We start from the raw sequence: 18,862 nt of genomic DNA, 5'->3' as shown, positions 1-18,862 counted from the left end.
AGAACAAAGCGACCATTATATGCAGCTACAGACATAATATTTGAAGAATAGCTTGTGATGTTACCTTCCAGAAAAATAGAAACATGGAAAACGCAATCTATTTGCTGGGTGATGCCTTCTGTGGTGCAGGGAGGAAATAAATTCTATGAATAAAAATAAATATACAAATATTTTAAAAAGATAAAAGATAGGGCCAGAAAGGTAGCTCAGTGGAGAGAGGGTCAGGCCTAGAGATAGGAGTTCCTGGGTTCAAATGTGACCTCAGATGCTTCTGTATGACCGGAAGCAAGGCACCTGAGAAAGGGAAGAACAAGTAGGGATGCTCTGGTCAGAACCCCTTTTATTGAATCTATTCCTAAAATCTGTTACATCAACCCTGTTCAGAATGTAGGTTCAGATCTTCTTTTTAGAACTCCTGGCCCTATTCAAAACCCTTGTTGAGTTACTGCCTATGCTTATAAAATCTGCAGGACCCAAGAACTCAGGGTCTCAGACCAAACTGGGTGTGGCTGTTTACTCTTGCCTTTTATAACATGAAGCTCTTACAATAAAGCCAATTTTGCTCAGATTTTTGCCCAATTCTTTTTCTTTTCTAACAAAAGTATGCAGGGCATAAAAGCATGGACTGGGTCTTCCACACTTTCTCATCCATTGACACACATCTGTATAACAGCTGAACAGGGCAGTTGGTGAATTCTGTCAGCATGGAAGTTTTTCCTCTGCATAAGTCAATTGATCTAACAAGCAATCTTGGCCCCATTAGCATTATGCTCTAATTCTCTGAGCTAATGAGCCCAGACATTTTTTAAAGAAAAGATCAAAGAATTTTAGAACTAGAAAGAGATCTTAGATATTTTAGTTTAAAAACAATTAAGTGAACTAGAAATAGTTTTAAAAACAACTCTTTAAACTCTTGAAATCAATGGCAGTTTTTTTTTTACTTAATTTTTTTTCTTAAAAGTCCTTAATCAAAAGATTTTTCCACATTTAGATAAGTCATATTTGCTAGTTTGTAGATGAGGTGGCACACTGACAACTGGATAGATTTCTATATATGGGCTTTATATATAATTTATTGCTCTGGATCTCACAATGCAAGGGACCTCAGAGGTCTAGTCTAATCCCTTCCTGAGGAGGAGTCTATGTCTTTGTTTTTTAAGTTTTGATTTTAGTAAGTATAACAATGTGGTCATGGCATCTGCCCTTAAAGACTGCCTGATATGATGGGAAGCTCACTAATTCCTAAGGTAATCTATTCTACTTTTGGAGAGCTATGATTGTTAGAAATATTTTCAGCTGGTCTGCTTTTCTGCAATTCCTACACATTTTTCCTAGTTTCCCACAAAGTCAAAGTTGAACACCTACCTGAAGCCAAAAAGTCTAGGACCTTCAACAAAGGACTAGTGCTGCCTTAGTGTCAAGCCTCAGACCTCAAACCTGGGGCCAAAAGGACTGAAAATTTGTCACCCCTCCACTCCCTGCAACAGGAAGTCTCAAACACGAGACTGAACTCAATGCCAAAAGGACCAGAGTCTCTGACACTAGCCTGACAGCCAAACTAAATGCTTCACATGTGAGATATCTTCATGAAATGCTTCATTCCCAACCATCTGAGGATGTAACTACTAACTGGTAGTGATATGTGTTGTATGATTTCAGTCTGTTCTCTGACACTATATGCCAGATACCGTGCTAAGCATTGGGGGAAATAGAGAGACAAAAGGGAAATGTTTCATGCCCTCAAGGATCTTGCACTGCATATGTTAGGAAATGGGCATTGATGGATTATGGGGAAGTGGGTCAGGGCTAGATGAACACAGTTAAGTATATATAGGAAATGTATAGATATATGGTGTGTATGTGTATAAAAGGTAACCCCAGTCCCAAAATCCATTGGTATGAGACTTTCTCTTCCTTGATGGAAATCAATGCCCCATACCTGCATGGGGGGTGGAGTTGTAGAGAGAGAGGAGAGGAAAGAGAGAGAGAGAGAGAGAAACAGAAAAAGAGAGGAGGAGGGGGGAGAGGAAAAAAAGAGAGGGAGGAAGGAAGGGAGGAGAGGGGAGAGAAACATAGAAATTTGCTCTCTTCATGTTCCAGAGTCTTTGCTGTCACTTTGGACACTTCTGGCTTACCAGTGTTGAGAGTGATAATAAAAGATTTCAATTCCACTAAAGGTTGCTGAAGAAAAAAACTGGGAGGACATAAAAGGAGAACTAGCATTCTCCATCATGTCCCTATCTCCAACTTGCTAAACTATAGACTAAGGGAAACTTCCTCTTGAGTGAGATCTAAGATTCTCTGTCTTGGTTGAGCCAATTGCACTTAATCCCAATGGGAGAATTCCTTTATTCTGCATTGCCTGACATATATTTTCATATGTATACTCTTTCTGACTTCCATTTTGCTATCAATTTGGATAATTGGGTTTCTTGACTAAGTGTTTCTTGTTTTTATTGTGGAATGGATATTTGGTGATAAAAGGGTCAAGCCTTGACTAAAAGGCTTTGAGGTCCTACTTCCCCCCCTTAATGAAAACAGCCACCCAAAAATCATATTGCCTAGTCCAGTGATGGTGAACCTTTTAGAGATGGAGTGCAGGGCCCCACCCTCACCCCCCCCAGACCATGCCCTCCTCTCCCCCCACCCAAAGACCTTGTGCCATGCCTCTACTCCCCCCACCAAGTGCCAGGCTCACCCTGCCTGCCCCCTTACCCCACACAGGATAGGGGGAAAGCATTCCCATTGGACTACTGGGCAGAGGGGCAAGGAATGTGAAAAAATGTCATCATACTCAGTGGAGAAGGGGAAGGGAGCAGCTCTGCCTGAGTCTCTCTACCTTTCTAGTAACTGACTCTTGGGATGGGGGAGGGGGGGAGGGAGGGCAGCCACATACCCATGGAGATCACTCTGTGTACTATCATTGGCACCTGTGCCATAGGTTTGCCATCACTGCCCTAGTCTACCAACATTTAAGGAAACAGAAAGATATTAATCCCACCTGGTCCCCCTCTCTCTAAGAATAGAATAGTGGCCTCTGACCCCTACCCTCCTGCTTCCCTTCCTGGCAGGGAATAAAGTCTCCTCTAGAGAAGAGTGTGGGGAGGAAAGGTTGGGGATATGTCTATTCTGCCTCCCCTCAAGCACACAATGACACCTCTATGCTACACATAAGGGGTAGTCCTTGCTGCATGTACACACACACACACGTATATACATATATCCTCTATATGCACATACATTATATTTACATTTACATGTATACATATATAAATATAGATATAGTGATGGGGACAGGGCTAAGAGAAGACTGGAGAGACCTAATAGCTGGGGAGATAAGGAAATGCTCCTTAAGTTTCTAGAATTGAAGTTGGGCTTTCAAAGGAGTTGGGGGTTCCAAGAATGAATGAATGAATGAATGAATGAATGAATGAATGAATGAATGAATGAAGCACTTATTAAGTCTAGATACAAATCAAAGGTCAAGACAATGCCTGCTCTCAAAGAGCTCATTTCCAACGAGGAAGCTTAATGGAAGGGTTCAGGTGCAAGTCCCATGGACCTTAGGATCCAGCAGAATACAAAGCAGATTTTAATGCCTATTCTTTAATGTCATTTCCAGTGATAAAAAACAGTTTCTGATATTGTGCCATCTGACAGTGCCAAGGACTTTCTGTTCATTAACTATGGCTATAGCACCTACAGGAACAGTTGCAAGGTTGCCCTTCCACAGGGCTTGCTTCCCAGGAATATGGCTGAAGGTATTGGGCTGAAAGTGTAACTATGGCCAGGGTTCTTGGGTTCAGGGTCCTGGACTGTCTCCATCAGGGTCTGAGAGGAGATGGTGGCCAAGCTGGTGGTGGTGGTTTGACTTTCCTGGCACATGGTACCTCCTCTCTCCCACAGACTGCCTTGCTATTTTAGCTAGGCTGGTTTGCCTGCTCTGTGGGTGGCAAATTGGTTGGCAGTTGGTGGGGATGGCTAACCCCTTCTCCACAGGAGTTTTTTCTCCAGATGATGACTGGGAGGGCTGAGCTGGAAACAGAATGGTGATCTGGAGGGTGCTACTTCTCCCAGGGTTTTGTGCTTATTTCAAGGCAGAGGTGAGGAGGAGTAGCATTCCAGGCAGGGGAAACAGCTTTTGCAAAAGCAAGGGGAGATGATCTGTGTGTGGGGAATAAGCAGGCTAGTTTGGGTGGAAAGTCAAGTCTGTCAGGTGAAGTAATATGTAATCAGCCTGCAGAGACTGGCTGGATCCCGATTATAAAGCACTTTAAATTCCAAACAGTGAGGCAATGGGGAGCTATGTGGTCTCGCATGTGCTTCAGGAATAGCAATCAGGGAGCTGTGTGGAGTGTGGATTGCAGATGGGAAATGGATGTAGGGATAGCAGTTAAAAAGCTATTGTGAAGGCAAGTAGGAGGTTCAGTGGAGAGAGAACCATGCCTGGAGATGGGATGTCCTGGGTTCAATTGTGGCCTCAGATACTCAGATACTGTGTGACCCTAGGCAAGTCACTTAACCTCCCTTGCCTAACCTTTATTGTTTTTCTGACTTTTTCTGACAAATATCAATTTTAGTATGGAAGGTAAGGGTTGGAAAAAAAGCTATTGCAAAGGGACGACTAAGTGGTGCAGTGGATAGAGCACTAGCCTTGGAATCAGGAAGACTCATCTTCCTGAGTTTAAATCAAGCCTCAGATACTTACTAGCTCTGTATCCCTAGTACTTAACCCTATTTCCATACAAAAGAAATTAATTCACTGGGGGCAGTTAGATGCTCAATGGGTAGAAAATCAGGCCTGAAGACTGGAGGTCCTAGGTTCATACCTGACCTCAAACATTTCCTAGCTGTGTGATCCTGGGCAAGTCACTTAACCTCCCTCTGCCTAGCTTTTACTGTTCTTCTGTCTTGGAGCCAATACTTAGGACTGATTCTCAGACAGAAAGTAAGGGTTTAAAAAAAAAAAGGATACATATGTAGATTTGACAGTCATGCTCATAGACGGTTCTTTTTGAGGCAATGTTCCACTAGGGTAATGGTAGGGCAGCTCTCAGCAGCAACCAAATAATTGCTAGCAAACAGTTATTGTTTATAAGTCTGTCCTAGCTTCCAGGGACATACACAAGACTTTTTTTAGTATAATGAAGCCTATTCAATCGTATCATATCTAACAAAATGTTACATTAATATTTTAGTGTGTTAATTATAAGAAATTTTTAAAATATTTCATATTTATCCCATGTTTTAAAAGTCATATGTTATCTATTTTGTCATGTGTAATTTGGTGGTATAATATATACTTGTGATTTAGAAATAAATATGTATATATTAAGGATGGATGCTCAACAACCAAAAGGTTTCTAATTTTTTTTTTTGGTAGAGGTACAAGGTTTTGAAAACTTGGAGATTCTTGATGTAGAGGGCAAAATATAAACTTCTCATCCTGGCAGTTAAGACTCTCTACTTTTTGACTCCCATCTACCTTATTTCTATTCTATTCCCTTTCCCAAGCTCTACATTCCAGATAAACTGGACTGCTAGCTATTGTCTAAGATTTAAACTTTATTTGCCTCCATGAATTCACACAGACCCCTCCCCCAATTGAGTGTGTACACACACACACAGAGGTGTGCACCCACCTATATACATACACCCTTTCCATGTCTAGGACACTCTCTTCTCTCTTCTCCATCTCTTCATCCTTATCTTCCTTCAGGGTTCAGCCCAGATGCCATTAGTTCTTGTGATAAGTTCCCTGATCTCTCCAGTTGGTAGTGGTCTCTACTTGCTCAATTTTCCTTGTACTATATTGATTGGTGTGCAGATTACATCCTTTTAATAGAACATGAGCTCCTTAAGGACAAATTCTGTTTGGTCCTGTTTTTTTTTTTTAATCTTGATATCCTCAATGTCTTGTACATAGTAGGTTCTTTGCCCCCCTTTTTTATTTAGAAAAATTTTCCATGGTTACATGATTCGTAATTCCCTTCCCCCTTTCCCCCCCAGCTGCTCTTTTCTCCCCATTCCTGAAGTAGTTTCATTGGGTTATACATGTATCATTGTTCAAAACCCATTTCCATGTTATTCATATTTGCAGTAGAGTGATCCTTTAGTGTCAAAACCGTAATCACATCCCCATCAAACTATGTGATTGATCATATGTTTTTCTTCTGCATTTCTATTTACATAGTTCTTTCTCTGGCACATAATAATAAAGGATCTGTTGAAGAGCAAGTAGGTGGCAAGTAGGTAAAGACAGGAGATCCTGGGTTCAAATCTGACCTCAGACAATTCCCAACTGTGTGACCCTGGGCAAATCACTTAGCCCCAATTGCCTAGCCCTTACCACTCTTCTGCCTTGGAACCAATACACAGTACTGATTCTAAGATGGAAGGTGAGGGTTTAAAAAATATTGATGAGCATGGAGCCAAGAACAGATCTGTGAGGCAAGGAGTCATTGTTACAAATGGGAATGTGGGCTCTATAAATGCTTTTGGTACAATCCAGATACATCTTCAGTTAACTGTGCTTTTGAGAACTAGAGTAAAAAAACAGATAAAAACATTTTTACTACGTACCTTCTAGGGTTTGTTGTGAGGACCAAATGAGTTAATGTATGTATAGTACTCTGAAAACCTTAAAGAATTGTATAAATTATAGCAGGTAAAATTTGTAGAGGTTTACAAAGTATTTGACATTCATTTTTTCATTTGGTCTAGTCAATAATCCTATGAGGTAGGTATGAAAGTTATTATTATCCCTGTTTTCCTAGTGAGGTCATTGCTGTTGTTGGTCCAGCTCCTCTTGTTTCTGACATTGTTTCTATGGGAAAGTGCATTCTGAATTCCAAACAACTGTTTACAAACTTTTGGAATACTGCCTGTGGGTAAGTTGGTGACTGCTTATATATTATATCATATTATGATCAGTTGTATTCTGTTATAACTGTCACAATGCTCAGTGCCTGAGGTCACCTTGTATTCCACTAGTCTCTTCCCAAAAAAATTAGGGAGAGCTCAGAAGCTCACAGTTCCTACAGATATCTTATGGGAAATTGAATCTAATCTCAGCCTTTTCATCATTGTTCATATCCTCCTAGTATCTGGGGTTAGGAGTGAGGAGCATGATGGAATACACTATTAACCAGGACACAGCATAAGCCTGGTGCACAATCTTTCTTATATCTAGTCTCAATTCAGAGCTAGGGCTCCAAAGTATAATATTTGCTGTGAAGCTCACTCACTGCTAAATACCATGGACTTCATTCTTTATATAAAATTCATTCCCCAAACCTTTTCATTCTCTGATCTAACTGCAACACACTAATAGTCAATCCCTATAAGATTGTCTTTTAACCACTTAACAACCAGTATCGATCTCAAGGTTACATTATTCTGCTTCCAAATACCAATGTGGAATTTCAGACAGCCTCTTCCTCTTGTACACCCTGAGAAGTACCTGTTTCTTCCTTTTCCCCTATACCATCCCAAGTTTCTGTTTATAAATAAACTCTGGACTAGTGATAGCAATAAAAAAAAATCCAAAAGCCATTCCCCAATAGATAAGTAGTCAAAGATCTGAATAAATAATTCCTAAAATAATCACAAACTTTTAACAACCATATGAAAGAATGCTATAGAATGCTATGAAGAAAAATCAAAACATCTCTGAGAAGTTATACTCAGCAATTTGGTAAAGATGCAAAAGATGAAAGTAATCAATGTTGGAAGGGCTGTGGGAAAACAGGCACATTAATGCATTGTTGATAAAACTGTGAATTGATCCAACCATTCTGGAAAGTAAATATGGAATTATTCAAGTAATATGTTTAAAAAGTCCCATCCCCAAACCCATAGATTCCATTGGTAGGCATATCCCAAGGCAGTCGATGTTGAGCTTCTACAACAAAAATATTCATATTATCACTTTCTGTAATAGCAGACAGACAGACAGACAGACAGATAGATAGATAGATAGATAGATAGATAGATGAGTGATATTAAGTAAATGGCCTTTGGTCTGGAGAATAGCCAAAAAAAACTTCTGTACTTGAATGGGATATGAGAAATAAATATGATGAATACAGAGGCATGAAATGAATTTGTGTATGAACTGACAAAAAGTGAAGTTGAACTAGGAAAACAATATATACAATGACTTCAACAAAGTAAGTGGAAAGAGTCACAAAAACAATTGAAATAAAAAAATATGAAACTAAAACAGCCAAGTTTGGCCCCAAAGAAGAGATATAAAACCACCCCCTGCTTCCCTTCAGAAGTATAAGGCTGTAAGTAAGTATGGGTGTGAAACATTGCTTAGGGTTCAGACTTTTTTGATGTGTTGGTTAGTTTTGCTGAGGCATTTTTTTCCTTTCTTTTTTCTTTGTTATAAAAGATGTATCTCTGAGAAGGGAAAGAGAGCACAGATACACTGTTTCAATGACGATGTAAAAAAAATTAATGAAATCAGAAATCAATGAATCAGATCCAAGTTTATACATTGGGGGGGGACAAATAAGAGGAGAATGCTTAGTTTATGACAAACATTTTGGGGGTGAATAGAACCTGTGATTTCGTTGGTGTAGGGAACTCATGGCAAGGAAATTCTCTCTATTACAGCAGGCCATTGACTGCTTTGCTACTTGCAGGGTTCTAATTAAGGGATTTGTCCAAGATCACAAAGCCAGTATGAGTCAGAGGTAAGATCTTTCTGATTCTAAAATCTGCTATACTGCCTTTCACATATGCCTTAATTAAAGTTGACAGTATATAAAAATTGGTTGAACATGTGCCTATGTGGTGAAATACAGGATCTTTGAGATTTAAATATACTTGTGGAAATTCAAACATATTTTTGTTTATTCGTGGGTAATAGTTAATCAAGATAGAATATCTTGAGTGCTAACAGTAGTGTGAACAAAATCTAAGTTTATCAATTTACCAGTTCTTCCCTAATTTGGGTATTAACTCAAATTTGGTCTTTAGCTAGAATATAGCTTAATATAGTGTCAAAAAGCAAGGTGAATTTAAGCATAGCTATAAAATATTTTATAAATATGAACAATAATTGCGTTGTCTAAGAAATTTAACAGTTAAATGACTTGCCCAACTTCAAAAAGATAGTACATATAAGAAGCAGGATTTGAACTTGGATCTTGCTAGCTTCAAGAACAGCTCTCTAGATACTGCATTATGATGCCTTTCTTAATATGTGAAATGGCAGAGGTGCAGCTAAGTAACCCAGTAAATAAAGTGCCAGGCCTGGAATCTGGAAGACTCCTCCAACACTTCCTAGCTATGTGACCCTGATCGCTTAGCCTTTGCCACTCTTCCATCTTAGAATTGATACCAAGACAGAAGTGAAAAGTTTAAAGAAAGAAATCACAAAACTGGACAAATTCTACATTTATACCCATAGAAGAGTATACAAAATTCCATGTTAGTATTAATATAGAGAGCATGTATGTGTCAGCAATAATTATCTAAAGAAAATATTTTCTACTTTTTAAAGTATTTTTTCTCCATTGTAGCATAAACAATTTTTTTTAAACCCTTATCTTCCATCTTAGAATCAATATTGTATATTGGTTGCAAAGCAGAAGAGCAATAAGGGCAATGGCGGTTAAGTGACTTGCCCAAGGTCATACAGCTAGGAAGTATCTGAGGCCAGATTTGAACCCAAGACCTCCTGTCTCTAGACCTGGCTCTCAATTCACTGAGCCACCCAGCTGCCCCCTCCATTTTTCTTTAAAAAAAAAAACCCAACCCTTACATTCTGTCTTAGTAATAACTCTAAGAAAGAAGGGCAAGGGCTAGGCAGTTGGGGTTATATAACTTGCTCAGATTCTCACAGATAAGGGCATGTCTGTGGCCAGATTTGAATCCAGGACCTCACATCTCTGGGTCTGGCTTCCAATTCACTGAGCAACTTAGTTTCCCTCATTCCATTCTATCTTAATGGACTATGCTCATATGTACCCAAAATGGACAAATCATCATGATTATTGCTATCATCACTTGGGGAGAAGGGAGGTGGTATAATTTTAGACTTGAATTAGTGAAACATTTTAAAAAGTGTTTCCCTGTGATATTTTCAGTAACGAGTGTGCCATAATAGAAATATTTTTGGAATTACTGTTTTGGCCATCAAAGTAAAACAAATATTTCTATAATCAAACTTCCTGAATTTAGTTGTATAACTCTGAAATAGTTCATTTGCTGTTGTGGACATGACCAGTGTGCATCAGCTTTCTGATATACGGATTTGTGGAGCTTTCCATCTTCAATGAATGTCCATCTTTTATAACCTGATAGGATAAACTTGAAAACCACGAAGATGATGATGATCAGATTTGCACCCCTTTACCTCTCCAGTGCCAACAGATGACTCATGAGGTTTGTAGCATTTCTTGAGTTGCTTATGGTAGCAATTTCCCTCCTTTGGGTGGAAAGACAGGACAGGGTTGGAACAAAAGGTCATTTAGGTTTCTGATACATTTTTCTGAAAGTAAAATTATTTATGTCAAGATGCAAGTGGATCTCTTCTCTTAGGAATCACTATAGAAGAAGAAGAAGAAAAAAAGGTAGATTGCTAATTTAGCTTGTGGAATACCTGAGAAAGGAGGGCAGTGAACTAGTTTGAAAAGAATGACATTGCTTAATAATGCTATGGAATTTGGATCATTAGGTGGCTCAGTAGATAGAGTGCCAGGCCTAGAGACTGGAGGTCCAGGGTTCAAATTTGATCTCAGACCCTTTCTGGCTATGTGACCTTGGGCAAGTAAGTTACTTAACCCCCATTGCCAAGCCCTTACCACTCTTCTGCCTTGGAGACAATACACAGAATTGATTCTAAGATGGAAGGTAAGGGTTTGGAAGCAAAGAAAAAAAAAAGAATACCTTCTAAAACTATACTATAAATTCCTTACAAGCAGAGATTAAATTTAAATATATATTTAAATTTAAATTCTTGATATGCCCCATAATGCCCAGCCCAAGGCCTAGTATAGAATAAGTATTTAATGAATATTTGCTGATTGAGAGAACATTGAAAAACAATATACAACAAAGAAAAACAAGATATTGACCTAATTTCTGTGTTATTTCAGCACTCTTCCTAAAGTGCATCGACAACATGCTAACACAGCATTCATATAGATATATCTTCTCTATATCACATGAAAGAATATTTGAGAAAACCTAACTACTTTGCACTAAGAATCCAGGCCTCCTGAATCAGAGTTCAGTGGTTAATATTCCTCTTCCTGTCTGGACCAGATCTATTTGCAAAAATCAAATATAGGCCCCAGCTTGCCAGTGGTCTAAAGTGTCAAATAGAAACCAGGAGCAATTGTATGTAAGGGTCCTTGTGGCTGCTTATTGACTTAGAAAATCAAACGTGTTTATATATTTCTTTTTTTGTTAATGCATCAACACATTAAAATCACATAAGAGCCTCAGACACTTCCTTGGGCAGATCAATTGACCCCCATTGCCTAACCCTTACAGCTCTTCTGCCTTGGAACTAATAACAGCATTGACTTTAAGACAGAAGTTGAGGGGTTTTCTTTTTAATCTTATAAGACCTCCATTTTAATCTGGTTACCCCACACTTGGGAATGAAGTAGACCCCATATAGCCTACAGGAAGTATATTTGACATTTCTGTTCTAAAATGACTTTAGATCCTTTGTGGAAGGCAAATGGTGCAAAATTCAAGTCCTGTAGTGTGAATCTTAGACCATCTAGGTTTCTTTTCAGAAAGAATATTTAATAAGAGTTATATTTTGTCATCCTTTTTATTGGGTTTATTGATCTAATGATGCTAAGTATAATGACTCTAAACTTGAATGTTTTGTAGACTATTAAATGGGAAAAAAATTCTTACAGTGGAAATTATGAGATATTAAATTAGTCTTTTAAAGCTATTTTTTGAATCACCTTCCTCAGAGATTTAAAAATATTGAGCCACCTTTTTTCCTTATCTGTTAGGTACTATCTTGCCTAAAAGCAAGACGATGGTATGGAAGGTGGGGAGGGATGTGTGCTAGATAATCTCCACAAGAAGCTATCAGCTCCTAGATTATTTACAGAATCACAGTGTTCTAGATTTGAAAGAGTCTAAACCATAAATGAAAAGTAGCTCTCATTGTAATAAACCCAGTCAGCAATCATTCAGCCTTTGCCTGAAGATGCCCATTTACATTGAAATTCACTATCTCCCAAGTCAGGTCATTCCATTTCTAGATAGTTCTGTTAGTGATTTTTTTTCCTGAAATGAAGCTTAAACTAACTTTTTTGTAACTTCCACTGTCTTCTAAAGACAAATTTAATCTCTCTTCCACATTGATGATGTTATTCAGTCATGTCTGATTCTTCATTACCCCTTTTGGGATCTTCTTTGCAAGGATACTGAAGAAGTTTGCCATTTCTTTCCAGCTCATTTGATAGATGGAGAAACTGAGGCAAATGGGTCATACCACTAAGTAACTTTCTGAGCCCAGATTTGAATTCTGTTCTTCCTGACTTCAGGACCTAGTTTCCATACTGTATTTTATTTGGCCTGATAGAAATTTGTTTGTGAAGGGATTTCCCTTATTTTGGGCCCATGGGATCCTATTCCTTCCTCAAAGCCCACTGAAAACTCCTTTCCTATAGTCTAGGGTGCATGTGAGGCTATGCCTATGTGATAAACTCTAGAGACTAGTCATTTCTCCCCAAAATTCCCATTAGTTTTACCATAGGAATCAATTCTCCTTTTTTACTAAGAATCAAATCCAGTATAGAATTTTCTTGTTGATTTCTCTACAACAACAACAGACATCAGTTTATTAAGCACTTACTATGGGTTAGGCACTGTGCTAAGTGATGGAGAGTCAAAGAAAAAAAGGAAAACAGTCTCTGCCCTCAGGCATTCTACATTCTAAAAGGAAACATAGGCATAGGGAAGATACACATACATAGAGAAGATACAAGGTAATCTTGTTGGGAAAAAAAAAAAGGCATCCGCAGCTGTGGGGTAGGGCAGTGACTGGAAAGGACCTTCTACTGAATCTTGAAGGAAGACAGATTCTGAGAAGCAAAAGTTAGAAAGGAAAGCTTATCATATAAAGGAGATAGTTATTATGGAGGCACAGAAGTGAGAAGTGGTTTTTAGGGGGTCAGGAACCAAAAATAGGCTTGTTAGGCCACAAAGGGCATGGGACAGAATAATTTAAAGTAACTGGAAAGATAGGGAGGGAGGAGCAGCTAGGTAGCTCAGTGGCTAGAGAGCCAAGTGATCTTGGGCTCAAATTTGGCCTCATACTTCCAAGCTGTGTGACCCTAGCCTAGTCATTTAACTCCAGATGCCTAGCCCTTACCACTCTTCTGCCTTGGAGCCAATACTTAATACTGATCCTAAAATAAAAGGTAAGGAAAGAAAGAGAGGAAAGAAAGAAAGAAAGAAAGAAAGAAAGAAAGAAAGAAAGAAAGAAAGAAAGAAAGAAAGAAAGAAAGAAAGAAAGAAAGAAAGAAAGAAAGAAAGAAAGAAAGAAAGAAAGAAAGAAAGAAAGAAAGAAAGAAAGAAAGAGAGAGAGAGAAAGAAAGAGAGAGAGAGAAAGAAAGAAAGAAAGAAAGAGAAAGAAAGAGAGAAAGAGAGAAAGAGAGAGAGAGAAAGAAAGAGAGAGAGAGAGAGAAAGAAAGAAAGAAAGAAAGAGAAAGAAAGAGAGAAAGAGAGAAAGAGAGAGAGAGAAAGAAAGAGAGAAAGAGAGAAAGAAAGAAAGAAAGAGAGGAAAGAAAGAAAGAAAGAAAAAAAGAAAGAAAGAAAGAAAGAGAAGAAAGAAAGAGAGAAAGAGAGAAAGAGAGAGAGAAAGAGAGAAAGAAAGAAAGAAAGAAAGAAAGAAAGAAAGAAAGAAAGAAAGAAAGAAAGAAAGAAAGAAAGAAAGAAAGAAAGAAAGAAAGAAAGAAAGAAAGAAAGAAAGAAAGAAAGAAAGAAAGAAAGAAAGAAAGAAAGAAAGAAAGAAAGAAAGAAAGCTTTAAATGCCAGAATTTTTATTTGATCCTAGAAGAAATTAGGAGCCTCTGGAGTTTATTGAGTAGGAAGGATGCCATAATGAGATCTGTTCTAGCCATTTGGTTAGTGAACTGAAGTCGGGAACCCTTGGAGTTGAGAAAGTAACTGGGAGGGTATTATAACAGTTCAGGTTGGAAGTTAAAACGCCTGAACTAGATAGAGTGGTAGAAAGGACACAGAGCAGAGAGGGATTGTGAAGACTGAAACTACAAGATTTGGCAACTGTAATTGGATATAGGGTAAATGAGAGTGAGATGTTGAAGATAACAACAGGCTTGTGAATCTGGGTGAATAGAAGCATGATGGCGCCAGATAGTGAAAGGGAAATATGGAAGAGGAATGGATTTTGAGGTAAGATAATGAATTTTGTTTGAGGTATACTGAGTTTGAGATGTCTTTAGGATATCCAGTTCAGACTGTCTAATAGGATGCTGTTAATCAAAAAGTGGAAGAGTACAGGAAAGAAAGAAGAAAACCCCAAGACAGAGTGTTAGGGAAAACCCATGATTAGTGGGCATGACACAGATGAGCATCCAGCACATGAGAAGGAGCTGTCAGCAGTCATATAGATTAGCGGGAAATAAAGAGCAGTGGCTGAGATCCCAAAGTGGAGAGAGTATCTAAAAGGAGAAGATGGTCAACAATGTCAATTGCTGTGAGAGATCAAAAGGGATCCGGATTGAGAAAGGGCCATCAGATCAGGCAATTAAAAGGTTGGTAACTTTAGAGAGAGAATTTTCAGAAGAATGATGAGGTCAGAAACAGAACTATAGAGAGTTTTGAAGAAAATTACAAAAAAAAAAGCAAAGGCATTGAATGAAGATGGCAAGGAGTTTAGCTTAGAAGAAGAGATAGGGGCAAGTAGGTGGCTCAGTGGATTGAGAATTAGGCCTAAAGACAAGAGGTTCTAAATTCAAATGTGGCCTCAGGTACTTCTGAGCTATGAGACTCTGGGCAAGTCAATTAGCCTCCACTGCCGAGCCCTTACAGCTTCTCTGTCTTAGAACCAATACACAGTATTGATTCTAAGATGGAAGTTATGGGTTTAAAAATAAAGAGAAAAGATATCAGATGGTGGGGATGTTAAGTTTTCTTAAGGGCTTTTTAAAGGTTAGAGGAGACTTGGGCACAGGAAGGGAACTATAATTAAGGAAAGATTAAAGATCAAGGTTAAGGTTGGTAGTGGGGGGCAAACCGCTGGAAAAGATGAGAAAGGATAGGACCAAGAGAATAGAAAAAGGGATAGACCTAGGCAAAGAGGACTTCCCCCTGAAGACTAGAACCTATGAGGAAACATTGAGGGATGATGCCTAGGAAATCTAACATGATAAAGAGAGAAAAGGGAATTAGTGGCAAATGTCATCAATTTTGGGAAAGTGAAGAATGATGGTTTGGGGGAAGGAAAATAAGGTCCTACTTAGAAGGACTAGTAAGAAAACCATAGCCTTCATAAGACTCTCTCTTTTAGGAAACTCCACCTTATTCTATGGATGACGATATTGACATCTATTGTCCTACTGCCAGCCCTCACCCAGGAATAAGGTACTTTTTGAAAGAAAGAAAAGAACGCTATGTAGGAAATATAGGAAGAATTAATTTTATTCTATCAGGTCCCTCTTATTGCCAGTTTCTAAGGTCCCCAAAGTTAATAAGATCTTTGGATCCCTGAAAGAGAGCTTGAAAAGTGAGGAAACTGTCCTTTATTGTCAACACTTCCTATTTCAATCTGGAATGCTAAAGGTACCTCCCTATAACAAAACTAGCACAGGAAGACAGCCCAGATGTCCAGAATTTTCATTCTTAAATTCATATAACATTCCAGATGCAACTGTATGCCCACCTCCACCCCCCTAACTCCCATGAATACAATAATCAAGTCCTTGTTTCCTCCACTGTCTTTTTAGCCTATGTTGTTAAGAATAATAGAGCATCCTGTGTTGGGAGACAGAGTCCCTGAGGGCTGATGAATTTGTAATTAGTTGAACTAAAGTGAATAAAAGTGATTTGTCCAAGATCATGACCTAGTAAATGTTAGAACTGAAACTAGAACCCAGTTTTCTAGAATTGCTGCAAATTCCTCTTCTTGTCTTTGAAGAAGGGAAGATAGAAAAGCGGTTAACTCAATAGAAAGCTCAACTCAACTCATTTTTCTATTAGTGAGCCTTATGTACAGCAAAGCTTTATGGTTCCTTGATTTCTGAACAAAATGTATAGGGCATCTTGAATTATATATCCCACTCTCTATGTATGTAATTGTGCTGACCTTAGATGTTCAAAGGCTATGCCAGCAGAGCATAAGGTCTGGTAAAATCTATAAAGCTTGAAAAGCTTCAAGTATTATACCTGTGCCAAAGACTTTATCTGCTAAGAAAAGGTCTACCTAAATGCAAAGATGCTCAGGAGTGAAAGACTGATCAATAAAAGATGAATTATTTGGCCAAGACAACCTATAAATTGGATAAAAATGGCTATATTTTTACCAGCACATGCCTGTCTAGCCATTGCTATAACTAAAAATATAGAATCCCTAAGGAAAATGTATAGAAAAGACTAGATTACCAACCCTCAGTGAACTGTAAAATAAGCAGACTCAAAGTTCTCATCCCATTCCTGACTGCAGTGCAGAAGCTTATTTGGGTAGATTTACTTTCTTTTTTTTGCCAATGAAAGAGAAAATGAAGGGCCTCCCTCCCTGGCAGAGACACCCTGCTGGCTTATGCAATTTTTCCAGAGGGAGCAGAGTAGTACACTCTCGACAAATTGAGTGACTGATTGCCAGCAAATATAGGTACTAGTTTCTAGAGTTTAGCTAAGGTGAGCATTGTGTGCAGATGATATGTTTTAAGGACTCTTAGACATCTCTGATAACACCTTTGACTTAGTAAAACCCTTATATAGAAAGTCGCCACTGAAGGACCCACAATTGTGAAGTCATTCAGTTTCCCTTCAGCCTCTAGTCCTAAAACTTTGCAGAGGGTGTTTAGGTAGTAGCTATATATTTGGAGAGATAGATAGATAGATAGATAATAGATATATACATGTCACAGAGATCCACCAACATTTTCACAGGATTATCATAAGAAGACCATTAAAAAAAAAAGTAAGGAGTCTCCGAAAAAAGAAAATGTTCAAAGAAGAGAAATCTGTAGAAGATAAAGTAGGAATGATTCCATACGCCTTTGTAATTACTGTGTTGATCATTTTCACCTTTATAGTTTTCCTCTATTTAACCATGGAAAAGAAGTAATAACAGTCTAGTTATATACATTAAGACTAGCATGAAGACAACAGAAATGATAAGCTCCTGCCTGAGGAAGTTCTATTCTCTCTTCCTTCAGTAAATGAACTCACAACTTCAGAATTAGAATGCTCAAGTAAAATGCCAAATCCGGTGAGGATGTGCTCTTCATTTGAAAGTATACTGCATTTAAAAAAAGGAAAAGAAAAGAAAGAAAAGAAAAAATACACTGCTGGGTCATTCATCCATATGCCAATGTGTCAGAACACAAGAAAGCAAGTGGAACACAGTAACCTTTTCAAGATGGAGAACATAATTAAAAAATCTTTCTGTATTAACTGTAGCATCCACTTAATATGCTTTTGAATTTGGGCAGACTTATATAAGCATGGGATTAAGCCATACATATTTCCTTTATTCCTCAAATGATCTGGTCAAACAACATACTTTTGTTAAGAGTTATTCACAGTTAGAATTGTGGAATTCTTAATCATTTGATAACTAACAATAATAAACTTTGAGCTGGTCATGGCAACAGTAATCACAAAGCATCCTTAGAGAGATATGACCAATATCTTTAGCCTTGCTAGTTTCTTCTTACAATGTGGCACTTTTATGGCATGAAAAGACATTGATATGACAAGACTAATCCCCAGAATCTTGTCTCTTCCTCCAAAATATTCCTAAAATGAACAAACTGTTATTTATGGGTTTCTGAATTAAATTTGTATAAGTGTTTATGCTTAGCAGTTTTGAGGTATGTGAGCAGTATTGACCTTGTAAATATATACATATATATATATATAAATATACATATGCATATATATGTGTGTATGTAAATTCTCTAGATGATTATCAAATATTTAAATGTTGTACTAACCAAATAATCCAGTTAGAACCTATCCTATAGGGACAGCTAGGCTGCACAGTGGATAGAGTGCCTCTTGTCTCCAGGAGGTCCTGGGTTCAAATATGGCCCCAGATACTTCCTAGCTATGTGACCCTAGGAAAATCACTTAACCCAGATTGACTAGCCTTTACTGATTTTCTGCCTTCAAACTCATACTAAGTATCAAAAAAAAAAAAAGCTGTCCTGTTACTTTAGTGCATTGTGTTTCACTGTGCTTTGTATATGGAGATATGAACAACATCACTTTGTTGTGTATAATGTTTAATCTTTGCAAAGCCTACCTTCTGGTTGATAGATTAAAGAAAAAGAAAAAAAAATTTAACCCTTGCCTTCCGTCTTAGTATGAATCCTAAGACAGAAGCGCAGCAAGGGCTAGGCAATCTACTTTAAGTGACTTGCCCAAGATCACACAACTAGGAAGAGTTGAACCCAGGTTGTCAGAACTCCAGGCCCAGAGCTCTATCCACTCACTGTGCTACCTACCTGCCCCTAGACAGAAGAAAATGTGAAATTTGAAATGTTTCCTGTTTTTCTGAATTCAAAGAAAAACTATATATTATCACATAATTGGTTAAGTATTAAACTATTTCCCTTGCTTTAATACTAATGATAAATGAAGAAGTAATAAACTATATTTATTAGAGTTCATAGCAGGAGTT

At 38.1% G+C, this 18,862-nt stretch overlaps 1 protein-coding gene across 3 annotated transcripts in view; it reads left to right on the top strand.

Annotated features, from left to right (window-relative positions):
- Window positions 1–17,631, top strand: part of LEMD1 (LEM domain containing 1) — a 53,096-nt gene extending 35,465 nt beyond the window's left edge. Inside the window, exons 6-8 of one of the 3 annotated variants that reach the window (XM_007481256.2) lie at window positions 10,318–10,398; window positions 15,524–15,597; window positions 17,125–17,631. In XM_007481256.2, coding sequence (XP_007481318.1) covers window positions 10,318–10,398; window positions 15,524–15,597; window positions 17,125–17,302 — 333 coding nt within the window. In that variant the 3' untranslated portion in view covers window positions 17,303–17,631. The remainder of the gene's footprint in view (window positions 1–10,317; window positions 10,399–15,523; window positions 15,598–17,124) is intronic. The other 2 variants (XM_016430119.2, XM_016430121.2) reach the window with 2 other exon arrangements.
- Window positions 17,632–18,862: the final 1,231 nt, after the last annotated feature.

Source organism: Monodelphis domestica, chromosome 2 (genome assembly GCF_027887165.1).
Source record: "Monodelphis domestica isolate mMonDom1 chromosome 2, mMonDom1.pri, whole genome shotgun sequence".
NCBI lineage: Eukaryota > Metazoa > Chordata > Mammalia > Didelphimorphia > Didelphidae > Monodelphis > Monodelphis domestica.
The sequence above is the reverse complement of the archived record's forward strand: the minus strand, read 5'-3'. Positions and strand labels throughout refer to the sequence as shown.